Genomic DNA, 13,476 nt, shown 5'->3' with positions numbered 1-13,476 from the left:
GTGTACATAAGCCACTATTAGCTGACAGGTTTCATATTTAAAGCTTTAAAGATGACAGTAAGTCAGTATTGTGTTTACAGCTTTATGTTTTTTCAGCTGGTCCCAAGTGGCCAAAATTTTGTTGATATGTGTTTGAATTTTTTCTGATAACAACATATCTACTAATTTCTATGACTTGACAGGCAGACCTTAAGGTGGAAGTGTGTACATTTTATTGCTTTTGCAATAAAAGTGGACAGACACTAGCTTATTTTATTGTTGTTGTTTTATTTTTTTGCACGCAAACCTGCAAATTTGTCGAACAAATCGACTTTAGAAAGCTCCATTTAGAGCTACATAAGAAGTGGCCCCTTAAACGCTCTTATCTTTCCACAATCTCCTCCTCATAGGTGGAGGTGAGCCCGCTGGAGAATGCCATCGAGGTGATCGAGAACAAGAACTTACAATTACGCACATTGATCACCCAGTGTCAGAGCCGGCAGATGCAGAACATCAACCCCCTCACCATGTGCCTCAATGGGGTCATCGACGCCGCCGTCAATGGGGGGCTGGCCCGCTACCAAGAGGTACGGAAGGAAGGATGGATGAAGGATAAGGTTGGAGGGTCTTAGAAACAGTGGCAGGAGCGAGGAGCGATGACATATAGATTACCTAATGATGCATGAAGGTGGGATTTAGTGGGGAGACGAATGCCGTTTTGCGGCGGGGGGAGCGGATGAACAGATGAGTGGATGGATGAGTGAAGGTTTGAATGATATGGATGGACAAAATGGATAGATGAGTGGAGAGCAGGAGGGGGCGGAAGTGGGAAAATAAGATGGATGAGTAATGCAGGGATGGGCGGATGGTTGGGGGATTCGGTCAATGGATGGATGGAAGGATGGATGTGAGGAGAAAGAGGGGTCAGGTCAGAATATGGCAGACAGAGGAGTGGGAGGAAGGAGTATAAAGAGATGGATGAATTATAATGGCTGAATGAATGAGATGGGAGTGTTTATGCAGCTGCTATATTATACGCTCAAGTGGTAACAGACAGACGCACAGATTGGTGGAGGAAAAACTGGAATGTGGTCAATCCCGCTGACAAACATTTGCATCTACTGCTGCTCTAAAAGCTCCTCGACAGTAGACAATTGCAGGCTAACAGTACAGTACCATTTCTTAACCAGGAGGAGCTCGATTGAAGGAAGAAAAAAATCTACTCAAGAAAATGGTTTTTACCCTCAACAAACCCAGTGGACTCAGCGACTCACTCGTGTCGCATAGCAACCAGCCTTTTCCACTGGGAGCGCGTATGTGGGGGTTCATATCTGTGCGTGTGTGTGTGGGCATATACTGTACGTGTGTGTTTGTGGGTGTGTATTGGGTTTGTGCAGAAGAGCGTGCCTCTGTGTAGAAATAGCTTATTAAGGTTTGTAGGATACTTGATAGAGCTACAAAGCCAAAGGTCACTGACTGAAGTGCTTTCCACCTTTACTGCCATTATTTGTTGGGAAAATGATGGTATATTGAATGATTTTCCGCTTCCAATACACTCATAGAGCAGTCTCATATTTTATACGACTGCAGGCAGGATTATGTATATTCCTATTATTGCATAAATGGCATTTATCTCGGTACAGATTGACCATCAGCTATTTCACACACAATCAAAAGTGACACATACTTCAATTATTTTGCACAAGGTGGACACAGATGGGGCTGTTTCTGCAGCAAACGCACCACCACAGATATCATTTGCTTTGCAGGATATCGCATGCAGCACCCCCACGGACTGCGCCGTAAATCTGTTAATTTCCCCGCGTAATGCCGATTGACAGCTGCGGAGGTTTGCTCGGCGACAAATGAAGGAGAAATTGTCATTATTAATATTCAGATTTATTGCTTTAGTTTGAGTTGAAACTCTTGAGGGGGGAATGCCGTCTGATTTATTTCCCCTCCCCTCAGCGTTCCAACTCTAATTGGACTTTTCTAATGATTAACTGAGCCACTCCATGGCGAGGACCGGCTCCCTGCAGCCCGACGAGAAATTTCCATCATTCTCGGAAGATTATTGATTATTTTCGCCGCCTTTTCCGGAGGTCCTTGGATGGAATTTCCTGCTGAGACGCAGCACCTTCTCTTTTGTAGATTTACTACCTTGGCACTGTTGCGTATGTACTTTATAGCGCATTGCTTATAAAGAGCGTAATAACGTTTATGCAATAAAACATTTTTCATTTCCTTTCCATCTGTGTTGCGTGGTTTAATAAGAGGGTGATATCATGTACAGTGCATACTAATATGTGCTATCTTGATGAAGATTGCCATCTGAGGATTTTGTCTGGAATAATAAAATCCCTTGTTTTATTGAGGATTCATAGTCGACAAGCTGTAGTTGCCTGCGCTCATTGACAGGGATCTGTGTGTCTGTGTGTGACATGTTTGAGAATCTTCTCTCTGTAACTGTCATCTGGCTCTGTCTCTTTGGAGATAAACAGCTGTGTCCTTGGGAGAGGAACCGTGCTGATCTTTTTAGCCAACTCCCTGTTTACCTCTCAGTCCCTTATTTTTGTGTGCATTTCCCTCCGTGGCAGATTTGAAAGCAGATTGTGAGCCGGGCCTTTCATCGGCTCGTCGTCTCCCCTCTTTGTGTACTCTGACGCAGATTGAAAAGGATTTCGCATAATCTGTAGACACATCACAAGTGTTGATGGCATTGTAAACAACCAGGGACTGGGTGTTTATGTAATTCATGGATGCAACAAAAAACAGCGATCATCATTCAAAGCTGACCAGGTCATTTCTCATCTTATCCGTTTCTCCTTTGAGTCGCCTTTTTGAAGAAAATGTCTGGGAAAGTGAATAGAAAGCGCCGTCTGTGAGCCGTAATCAAGACGTATGATGTATCTGATGAGACATGATCTGTAACAGGAAGCTGTTAGATGAATGAACTTGATTTGACAAAAAAAGCTTTTAAAATCTGAGACCAAATTGGCCCCTAAATCAAAGTGAAATCAATCCTTTGATTCCACCATTTGGCACAGTGTTTTTCTTTCTCTATTTTTAGCCACTGTGTGCTTTTATTCTGGTCCCTGAACTTGATATTAATATCACAGCACAGAAACCCAGACAGGAGCATTACACCCCATTTGAGCTGGATGTTAGTTTGCTCTGTTTGGTTATTTTCGCAGTTTTTTCCTGAATGTTTTTTTAAGGATTCAACAAAGTTGTGTGGACACTAATTCACTGTGTCAGCCCAGCGGGGATTCAGGTAACACTGCAGCGCACAAAGCCTACTGCCTCAGCTCCCAGTGTGTGCATAACCTATGCTCTGCATTTTGTCTCCACGCAGGCCTTCTTCGTGAAGGACTACATTATGAATCACCCCGAGGATGGAGAGAAGATCGGGCGGCTGAGAGAACTCATGTTTGAACAGGTTCGTAGTAAGAGATGTATACATTTAAGTGTAGTGTGTGCTCATGCTCAAGAAATAATAAGACAAAAATACACAGTGATTAGAGAGCCATCTCATATCTAACAGCATGTTTATTCTCTATCATGGAAATAGAGGTGGGCAATATGTCGATTATACTCGATGTTATACTCGTGGCTTGTTCCACATGTGATTTATAAAATGACTGTATTGCGAATATCTAGTATAAATTGTTACATCATGTTTTTAAAGCCACTGGCATGAGACTTGCTTTGCTGTTTTGGTTCTCGCTTTCTCCCTTTCACAGACGTAAGAACAAAAACATGATGTGTCACACACACTTCTGTGCCTATCCAGACTACTCTCTCATGTGCAACGTGCAATGTGTGCAAGGCGAGGCTTGTGTTATGGTATCTGAAGGGTTCCAGACTGCAACCATTTAGTCGCTTTTTGTGACCATGGAGCACCAGTGCGACTTACAAATATTATTTATATATGAACCGAAGAGCTGTGAGTTTCCTGCTTAGGGCGTCTACACAAGAGTACCACTGTGACAGTTCCAACTTTCCGTTTATTGCAAACAGCTAACTGTTGACTGGAAGATTTAAGTTCACAACAAAACCATCCACACTTCCTGCTGGGTGCTTCGGAATAAAAGCACCAGTGGTTACGCTTTGATTTGTTTAAACTTTATTATAACAGTACTTTATTTAACTTTATTAAAAAAGTACTTTAATTAACTTTTATTATGACAGTACTTTATTTAACCTCATTATAACAGTACTGTAATTAACTTTATTATATTATTAATTATTGTGTATGTTAAAGTTAATTGTAACAGTACTTAACTTTATTATAATAGTGCCTTATTTAATTTTATTATAATAGTGCCTTATTTAACTTTATTATAACAGTACCTTATTTAACTTTATTATAACAGTACCATGTTTAACTTTATTATAATAGTGCCTTATTTAACTTTATTATAACAGTACCTTATTTAACTTTATTATAACAGTACCATGTTTAACTTTATTATAAGAGTGCCTTATTTAACTTTATTATAATAGTTCCTTATTTAACTTTATTGTAACAGTACCTTATTTAACTTTATTATAACTATCATATTTAACTTTATTGTAACAGTACCTTATTTAACTTTATTATAACTACCATATTTAACTTTATTATAATAGTGCCTTATTTAACTTTATTATAACACTACCATGTTTAACTTTATTATAAGAGTGCCTTATTTAACTTTATTATAATAGTTCCTTATTTAACTTTATTGTAACAGTACCTTATTTAACTTTATTATAACTATCATATTTAACTTTATTGTAACAGTACCTTATTTAACTTTATTATAACTACCACATTTAACTTTATTATAATAGTGCCTTATTTAACTTTATTATAACACTACCATGTTTAACTTTATTATAAGAGTGCCTTATTTAACTTTATTATAATAGTTCCTTATTTAACTTTACTGTAACAGTACCTTATTTAACTTTATTATAACTACCATATTTAACTTTATTATAAGAGTGCCTTATTTAACTTTATTATAACAGTACCATGTTTAACTTTATTATAAGAGTGCCTTATTTAACTTTATTATAATAGTTCCTTATTTAACTTTACTGTAACAGTACCTTATTTAACTTTATTATAACTACCATATTTAACTTTATTATAAGAGTGCCTTATTTAACTTTATTATAACAGTACCTTATTTAACTTTATTATAACTACCATATTTAACTTTATTATAATAGTGCCTTATTTAACTTTATTATAATAGTACCTTATTTAACTTTATTATAATAGTACTTTAACTTCATTATCACAGTACAGTATGTAACTTTATTATTACAGTGCTTTATTTAACTTTATTATAATAGTACCTTATTTAACCTATATATAATAGTGCCTTATTCAACTTTATTGTAATAGTGCCTTATTTAACTTTATTATAACAGTACCTTATTTAACTTTATTATAATAGTGCCTTATTTAACTTTATTGTAATAGTGCCTTATTTAACTTTATTATAACAGTACCTTATTTAACCTATATATAATAGTGCCTTATTCAACTTTATTGTAATAGTGCCTTATTTAACTTTATTATAATAGTGCCTTATTTAATTTTATTAAAATAGTACTTTAACTTCATTATCACAGTACAGTATGTAACTTTATTATTACAGTACTTTATTTAACTTTATTATAACAGTACCTTATTTAACTTTATTATAATTGTGCCTTATTTAACTTTATTATAATAGTGCCTTATTTAAATTTATTATAATAGTACTTTAACTTCATTATCACAGTACAGTATGCAACTTTATTATTACAGTATTTTATTTAACTTTATTGTAGCAGTAGTTTCCTATTAGTTTAGTATTTTAGTAGTATAGAGGAGGTTTCAAAATATTAAGATATGTATCGTGTATCCAATGTAGCCTAAAAATATTGTGATTTTATTTATAGGCCATATTGCCCAGCCCTACATGGAAACAGAAATCTTAACAGTTCTCCTGACATTTGAAACAGCACATGACAGAAGCACTTAACTCAATGTCCTCTTACTCACTTGTTCTGAAGCTTTCTCCATCTGCAGAATGTGCAGATGAAGATTTTATGATACTGTAAAAAAGCTCTAGGGCATGCAAGTAAGTGGACCTTGAGTCGTAAGACCCATGCTGGATTTTTGAGGCCAATACCTGTGCCTGAGAGTTGAATAAATCAGTATTTTTTAACTACAACACATATCATATACAAGCATGTTTGATGAGGATCCCTTAAATTTATTTTAAAGACATTTGACAAAGATATCTTGATATAATATGTAGATCCAGCTCTAATTCCTTCCTCTATCAACTGAAATGAGCTTGCTTTTGCTGATACAACCCATATTTTTTTTTTTAAATATTTAGTGTATCCCAGTGTGTTTACAAATTCTTCTTATTAAAAAGTAGTCAAATATTGCCAAAGTATGGCTAAACAACACTCACTTAACAATTGTATGTGTTAAACGGAATGCACTTCAATTAATGTGTCAATTTGTATTTTACCCAAGCACGTCTGGAACAAATGAGCAAATATTTTTTGATTTACACGGATGATTTACAAATGAAGCAGGGGGAATAAAAGCTCTCTCATTCATATTCAGTTTATCCCTCTCTCTTGTCCTCAGATTTTGCTGTTTGTAATATCCAGAGATGTTGACCAGCTTTTGTTTTGCAGGCACACATTCTGGAGTATGGCCTCGCTGTGCATGAGAAGTTTGTTCCCCAGGACATGAGACCTCTCCACAAGAAGTTAGTGGACCAGTTCCATCTGATGAAATCCAGTCTTGGCATACAGGTAGGAGAAGACGAGACATGCTGACACTTCATCTTGAATCTTAGATCGTACACATTAAAGAGTGTATTTTAGAAGCATTTGTAAATCAATGAGGGATTCAGATATTAAGTTAAACAGACGTTATTTCAGTTAATGACAACCAATTATGTGTTAGGAAGATTGAAACAATACCACTTGTGTTAATGATTTTCCTCAAATCATTAAGTCTTTTATGGAAGCGCACGCTGTATGTGACAACAGAAAGCGACTGCTGTGTTCAGACTTCCGAGTGAATGACCCCTTTAGTCCTCGGAGGAGAGAGCCACCCTTCATTAAACACACTTCCTTCATCTGCATTTGTGTATTTTATTTACATACCTCACGCTGGCATGAAGAAGCATTTAATCATGTGCACTCCCTCTTCTCCAATTTGAAACCCCAGGAGTTTCCAGCTTATGTGCGCGCCAGCCCGGTACACTTCACCAACGGGAGCCCACGAACATGCAGGAACTCAGTGCCCAACATCATCAGCCCAGACGGCGGCAGAGGGGTTGCCAGGCGGAGGTGACGACCTCTTTTGTCTAATTTTGTTGTGTTTTATTGATGTCGGTGCCTTTTTGTTTTTCATCCTCTATTTTTATATTAGATTGGATTTTTAAGAAGCACCAGGAAGGCTCTTTTAGTATTAAATTTCCTGTTCATATTTTCTCACCTTACTACTTGTTTTCTCTTGATGCGCTGTCCTTCTGTCTTCATCTTTTTTAATACTTTTTTCATGTCCCCACCTCACCTCAAACACAACTTTCTGTCCCTTTGCTCTCTTCTCCCTTCCATTCTTTACTGGTGTGGCTCCATCTGGGCATACAATAGGTGGGGGTGGCCGGCTGGCACCCACAGGGACATTTCTGTGTGGGTGCTGCCGAGCCAGCAGGCAGACAGTGTGCATACGCGTGTGTCTGTGTGTGTGTTTTTGATGTGTTCAGTGACCCTGCCACTCTGTCTACCTGCGACATTCTGCCTCCACAGTCTGATCCCAGGGGGCAATGCCTCACATAGAGACACACACATCACCTCAGTCTCCCGGTGACATTTCATGTTTTACTTGTAGAGTTTTGATTTCTTTTTCGCTCTCTGTTTGGCAACACAAAAACAGGTTACGTCTGTTTTTTGGTGACGACTCCCGCTTTAACCTTCCTTTTAAAAATCCCATTGTGTTTGTTCTCTAACCTTTCTTTCACACTTTTGCCTTTTGGCGGGCAAGTGCTTGATGAAATGCTGTGATTGCTGCATTGATTTATCTTCTTATAATCTGACATTTTCTGTCCGTTTGTCTTTTTTCCTGCCTGCCTGTCTTTTTGTCTGCCTTTCTGCGACGAATTTTCGGTGAGTGAAAACCTCTGAAAGCTAATGAAACAAAATACTGTAGCCTCCTTTACCGAAAGTCGCCAGAACCATCTCTCTCTATCTGTCTCTCACCCTCAGTCTCCCCAGCTACCCTGCGGTGAACCGCTACTCCTCGTCCTCACTGTCGTCTCAGGCCTCCAATGAAGTCAGTAACATCACAGGGCAGTCGGAGAGTTCAGATGAAGTCTTCAACATGCAGGTAATCTCCCGCTTGTCTATTGCAGATGCATACATGTGATCCTTAATGCAAATTCCGCACAGAAGGCTCTTCCCCACCCCAAAGTTTGAACCAGGAACCCTCTTGCTGTTAGGAGACAATGCTAACCACTGTCTAACTGTGCCACCTCAAACTGAAAGTCAGTCGCAGTCTAAAATGGGAACACGTATACACGGGGAACACACTTCAACACAACATCGGCGAAGAAATCTGAAACCTTCACTGCAGAGCAGTCTTGCCATTACAGAGAGCAGAGTAAGCATTAGCATAGTAAAAGTTTTGGCAGCAAACATGATGAACGAGAGCGGTTTTTGGATGTAAAACGGAGTCTGTGATTTTTAAATGGAAGTTGAAACTTAGACTAGTCAGCTACTCTCAAAGTAAGAAAGCACTCAGAAAACAGTCAGAATTGTGCATAATTTGATCTACAAGGTTAAATGTTGTCCACAAAAATATTGCATAGAGTAGAGCCAATTAAAATCGTTAATCACATTTTTCAGTCACCAAATCATATTTTAAATGCCACTGAAATGTGCGGCACATTGCGCCATGTGATATGACCACTGCACATTATTCTACATAACATGACAATAACTCTAAATAAAAGCTAACAAATAACATTTATTGAAAACAATATTCTTTAGGAAAATAAAGGCAATTTAGGCATTTTGATGGGGTGAATGCAATTGCATTAAAATGATAATTTTAACAGCAGGCTAAAGCAACAAGTAATTCTGGTGCCGGCGAGCAATTGTAGCAACATTCTATTGACATGTCGACAAATCGTACACATCCAGAAAATAAATAAAAGATGCTAACTACACTCACCATTCTGATATGTCTGCTAGTCGATGAGACTCCTCATCTGAGTCTGGGTCTGATTGATGTCATGTATGGCTAAATCTCTCCGATGTTTCCTCTAAGGTTAGCGCTAGTCATCTTGATGTGATCCGCTCTTTTATGGGTCAACCGAGTGCGAGCAGCGCTGGTGGGCGGGGCGGAGGCTAGATCCAGAATTTCTCAATAAGGGAAAAAGAGTAGATCTGCCTCCAGCCCCTTTTCAGAGTTGCTTTTTAAAATATTTATATGGGAAAGTCATATTAAACAAAATTTTAGTGTTAGTCAGTAAAGTAAAACTTGTTTGGGGAGGGGGGTTTAAGGTAAGTACATCGAGTCCTTATGCCAACAAGGACTTTCTACTCCCTACAGCTTTCACATCCAATACATTTTAATCCTTCTCACTCCTCATTTCTCTCCTACTCTGACCCTTCTTTTCCGTCGTCCTCTCTGCTTGTTCGGATCTTTGTCCGGCCAAGTAAATTATCATGATGATATCAAATAAGGACACAGTGCTTTGTGTGGTCCGTCCAGGCAGCTTGCTGGAGTCGGGCAGTAATCTAAACTGGATTTGGCCAATTGAGAAAGCTGCTGACAACTCCCCGCAAGCTGTCCAGCGCACCTGGCAGGCCTCGAATAACAGGAAGCAGAGACAAACACAAGGGAAAAAGGCTGTTGTCAGGGATCTGACTCAACCTATTACAATATTATTTTTGAACATCAAAGTGTTTGTTGTGTAGATCAAGTACAATTCATTTAACGAGGATCCTACAGACAAGTATCACTGCTGAACAACTCAAGTCACAAAGTGCATTAAGCCTTAAACCCCCAACCTCCTAGAGAGGTATATTTTTCAGGTTTCAGTTGCAGACTTTGGATTGTACATGGATTGTTATGCCCTCACACCGGCAATAGCCATGGCTGGAGGCATTATGTTTTTTGGGTTGTTCATCCATCACTCCGTTCGTCCCATTCTCGTGAACATGATTTTTCAAGAACCCCTTGAAGGACTTTTTTCAAATTTGGCACAAATGTCCACTTGGACTCAACAATGAGCTGATTAGATTTTGGTAATTGAAGGTCACTGCGACCTCACAAAACATGTTTTTGGGCACTACTCAAGAAGTCGTACACTAATTACGACCAAATTTCACAAATGTCTAATACCATATAATGATAAAGTGATGACATTTTATATCCTCCTGAGGCCTGAACTTTTGTTTGGCATGCATTTTTAATTTCTCCTAGCTATTTGGGATTAGTAGGACCTGATAAGTATCAAACAAACTAAACATTGTTAACAATGATAAAGTCCCAGTATCCTCAAACGACACGATAATAAATTCCCAGTGCCCTACAATGAGCTGATGATGAATTCCCAATGTCTTCAAATAAGTACTCTCTAATTAACACTACCACTAGATGGGACAAAAAGGGATGAGGACAAGAGGTCTTAGTCAAGAAGAATGACGTATAAGGTCCAGATATATAAAAGGTCAATGGTCAACTTCACTGTGACATCATCCTGTTCTGCAAAAACACTTTTCCGGCCATTACTCAACATCATATCTCAGGAACAGAAGAGACATTTGGTCAGATACTGAATTGGTGACACTCATCTTGGGTGTCCACCTTGAAATTGTGTTGATTGCGGACATCCTCTTCAGGGGGAAGATGTGTGTGAAGCATCAGTGTTTTCACAGACGTGTATGTAAACTGTAACGGCAACACGAGTGGTTCATAGAGGCACACAACTATGAGGTGGTAATTCTAGTTTTTAATGACAGGGTGTTTTTTGTTTGTTTTGTCTGTTTGAGTGTCTGAACTGGTCTCATTTGCCGATGATGAGATCAGGTCCCTCTCTTGTCTGTATACTAAATATGAGGCCATCACCAACAGCTGTTTAGCTTAGTCTTGTCGACATTGAAAGTTGCCAGGCAACAGCCCCCAGCCTAGAATCGTCCAGCACATAAAGCCTGTAAAAACCACCACATGTTGCTTTTACACTTTGGTTTTTGTACAGATTAAACAAACAAGACATAACTTGCCCACCCCAAGACTTCATCACAAACGTCTTAACATTTTTTCGATACTGGAATTATGACTTAAGCTGATTTATTTTCATATTTAAAAGATAATGTTTCATAATGCTCCGGCTTATGTTAGTAATGTTGTTGTTGTTGTTGTTGTCATCCCACCTACAGCCCAGTCCGTCTACCTCAAGCCTCAGCTCCAACCATTCTGCCTCGCCCAATGTCACCAGCTCAGCCCCCTCCAGTGCCAGAGGTGAGACTCTTTAAAAAATTCTTAGTATTATACACTGGAGGCTTTTAGCTGTTATTTCACCCTGGAGTGACACAGAGGAAGAAGACAGAGGTTCAGCTGGACACACCAAACACAGGGACTGAACCTTTGACCTCTCAGTGACACGATGTTCTCTCAAACCACCATAGCGTCCTGTCTGGTGAGGTCAGGGAGGTTAGAAGACAGCTAGGGAGCACAAGCAGGAGAGGAAGATGGGGGGTAAAAAAAAAAAAAAAGGTGAACAATGAAGAGAGAGGGTTGAATGGAAAGTTAAGAGACTGAAAAATAGAGAGAATACGAAATGAGCTGAGATGAAAAATGAAATGGGCTGAGACGTGGAGACAAATGCTGTTGAAAGAAACATGGAGCCGGTGAAAATGCAAGAGAGAGTAAGAGATGATTGCAGCTCTGTGGAGTATCCTTCTTGGACCTGCGTGCAATCTCCAGCAGTCCAGCGCAGTGCGTCCAAGGCCTCCTCCACAGTGTGGAGTGTGAATATCTAATGCCTTCACTGTCTGCCCTCTTATCTCGCTGTGTTCAAATGTGCAAATGTGTCTCTGCCTGATCCACATCATAAAAAGTAAGGATATATGAAGACATTTATGGAAGCTTATTCACTCCCCTTTGGCAAGCTGCTGGCAGCGGGCGGCGCCCTTATAAAAGTGGCCTCTGTCTACCCATAAAGCCTACAGAGAATTATTGCTTGTGTGGTCTTATCTGAATGAGAGCCAGCGATGGGTATCTCAAACTCATATGATAGCCTTCCAAGTGCTATCGCAGTCACTAATGGATCGAGATCTATACAGTGGCTAACACCAGACGAGGGGAAGTGCTGTGAAAATGGTGCGAGCGAGTGTTATCATTGGCATGCGTGTGTGTGTGGGGTTTTGTCGGTGCATGGGTTACATATGTTTTTGAGTTATGGTTTAGCAGGTGGTGCTGTCTGTTGTAATTGTCCAGTCCAACTGAGGAGGTGAGGGAGTGCGATTTGGATGGAGTAAGGAGGGTGTGTGTGTGTGTGTGTGTGTGAGGGCGCAGGCCATTTATCACGTCGTAGAGCTAGTGAGGCTGAAAGAATGGTAGAGAGGCTTGGAGGGAGAAAGAGAGATTGGCCTTTCCTGATTGCCAGTATTTGTAGGTAATAGTCTAACACCTTGCTGCTATTTGGTCCCTTATGTGTTGCACAGGCTCTTGTGCGTGTGTGTGTGTGTGTTTGTGTGTGTGTGTGTGTGTGTGTGTGTGTGTGTGTGTGTGGCCGCTCTAACATCTCATACCATTCCATTCCAGGTTCACCCCAGATGGCAGAGAAACACAAGCATTCCAGAGAAAATGCGTGTCTGTCTCCACGAGAGAGACCGGTCAGTGCTATCTTCCCCAACCCCCTGGACCCTGCACAGGTTAACACACACACACACACACACACACACACACACACACACACACACACACTCCAGCCTGATTTATGATAGGGCACTTGACACTTTTGATAAGTGTTGCTCAACAGAAATGGCGTATTTTTTAGACAGAAAAAAATGCGTTGCTTGACACTTTCCTGCCGTGCCACTTGAGAATTTTGTTATTTTGGACAGTGTCATATTTTGTTGCACAATGTGATTGGATAGTGTTACCAACAACGCCACGGAGATAGTGGGTTTCAATCCACATAGGCCGTCTGTCAGCAGCAGCACCCAGGAAGCTGAGTGGACTGCGGCCGGCCAAACTGCCTTCGCCAGGCTGACTGACAGCACACATTTACGGAACCAAAATAGTTTTCATGACAGCGCCATGGGAGGAAATCAGCAGCGTTTCTGTTTATTGATACTTTGATTTGATTTCCCAGCCCACTAAAATGGGTGAGGGAATCTGCCACTCACACACAGACTGGTAGCTGAGCAATCAGTGTACCATAGTTAAAAACAGGATATTTGTGTGATTTAACA

General features: G+C 39.8%; 1 protein-coding gene across 11 annotated transcripts in view; it reads left to right on the top strand.

Moving 5' to 3' along the window:
• The window catches only part of dock4b (dedicator of cytokinesis 4b), a 170,189-nt gene that overhangs the window by 140,895 nt on the left and 15,818 nt on the right, over nt 1–13,476 (top strand). For 6 of the 11 annotated variants that reach the window (XM_033614621.2, XM_078165405.1, XM_078165408.1 and 3 more), the window contains 7 exons: nt 390–566; nt 3,335–3,418; nt 6,676–6,795; nt 7,217–7,338; nt 8,257–8,377; nt 11,437–11,518; nt 12,824–12,933. In XM_033614621.2, the coding sequence (XP_033470512.1) occupies nt 390–566; nt 3,335–3,418; nt 6,676–6,795; nt 7,217–7,338; nt 8,257–8,377; nt 11,437–11,518; nt 12,824–12,933 (816 nt within the window). The remainder of the gene's footprint in view (nt 1–389; nt 567–3,334; nt 3,419–6,675; nt 6,796–7,216; nt 7,339–8,256; nt 8,378–11,436; nt 11,519–12,823; nt 12,934–13,476) is intronic. The other 5 variants (XM_078165406.1, XM_078165410.1, XM_078165409.1 and 2 more) reach the window with 1 other exon arrangement.

The sequence above is a fragment of the Epinephelus lanceolatus genome, chromosome 23, assembly GCF_041903045.1.
Source record: "Epinephelus lanceolatus isolate andai-2023 chromosome 23, ASM4190304v1, whole genome shotgun sequence".
In the NCBI taxonomy this organism is placed as follows: domain Eukaryota; kingdom Metazoa; phylum Chordata; class Actinopteri; order Perciformes; family Serranidae; genus Epinephelus; species Epinephelus lanceolatus.
The sequence above is the reverse complement of the archived record's forward strand: the minus strand, read 5'-3'. Positions and strand labels throughout refer to the sequence as shown.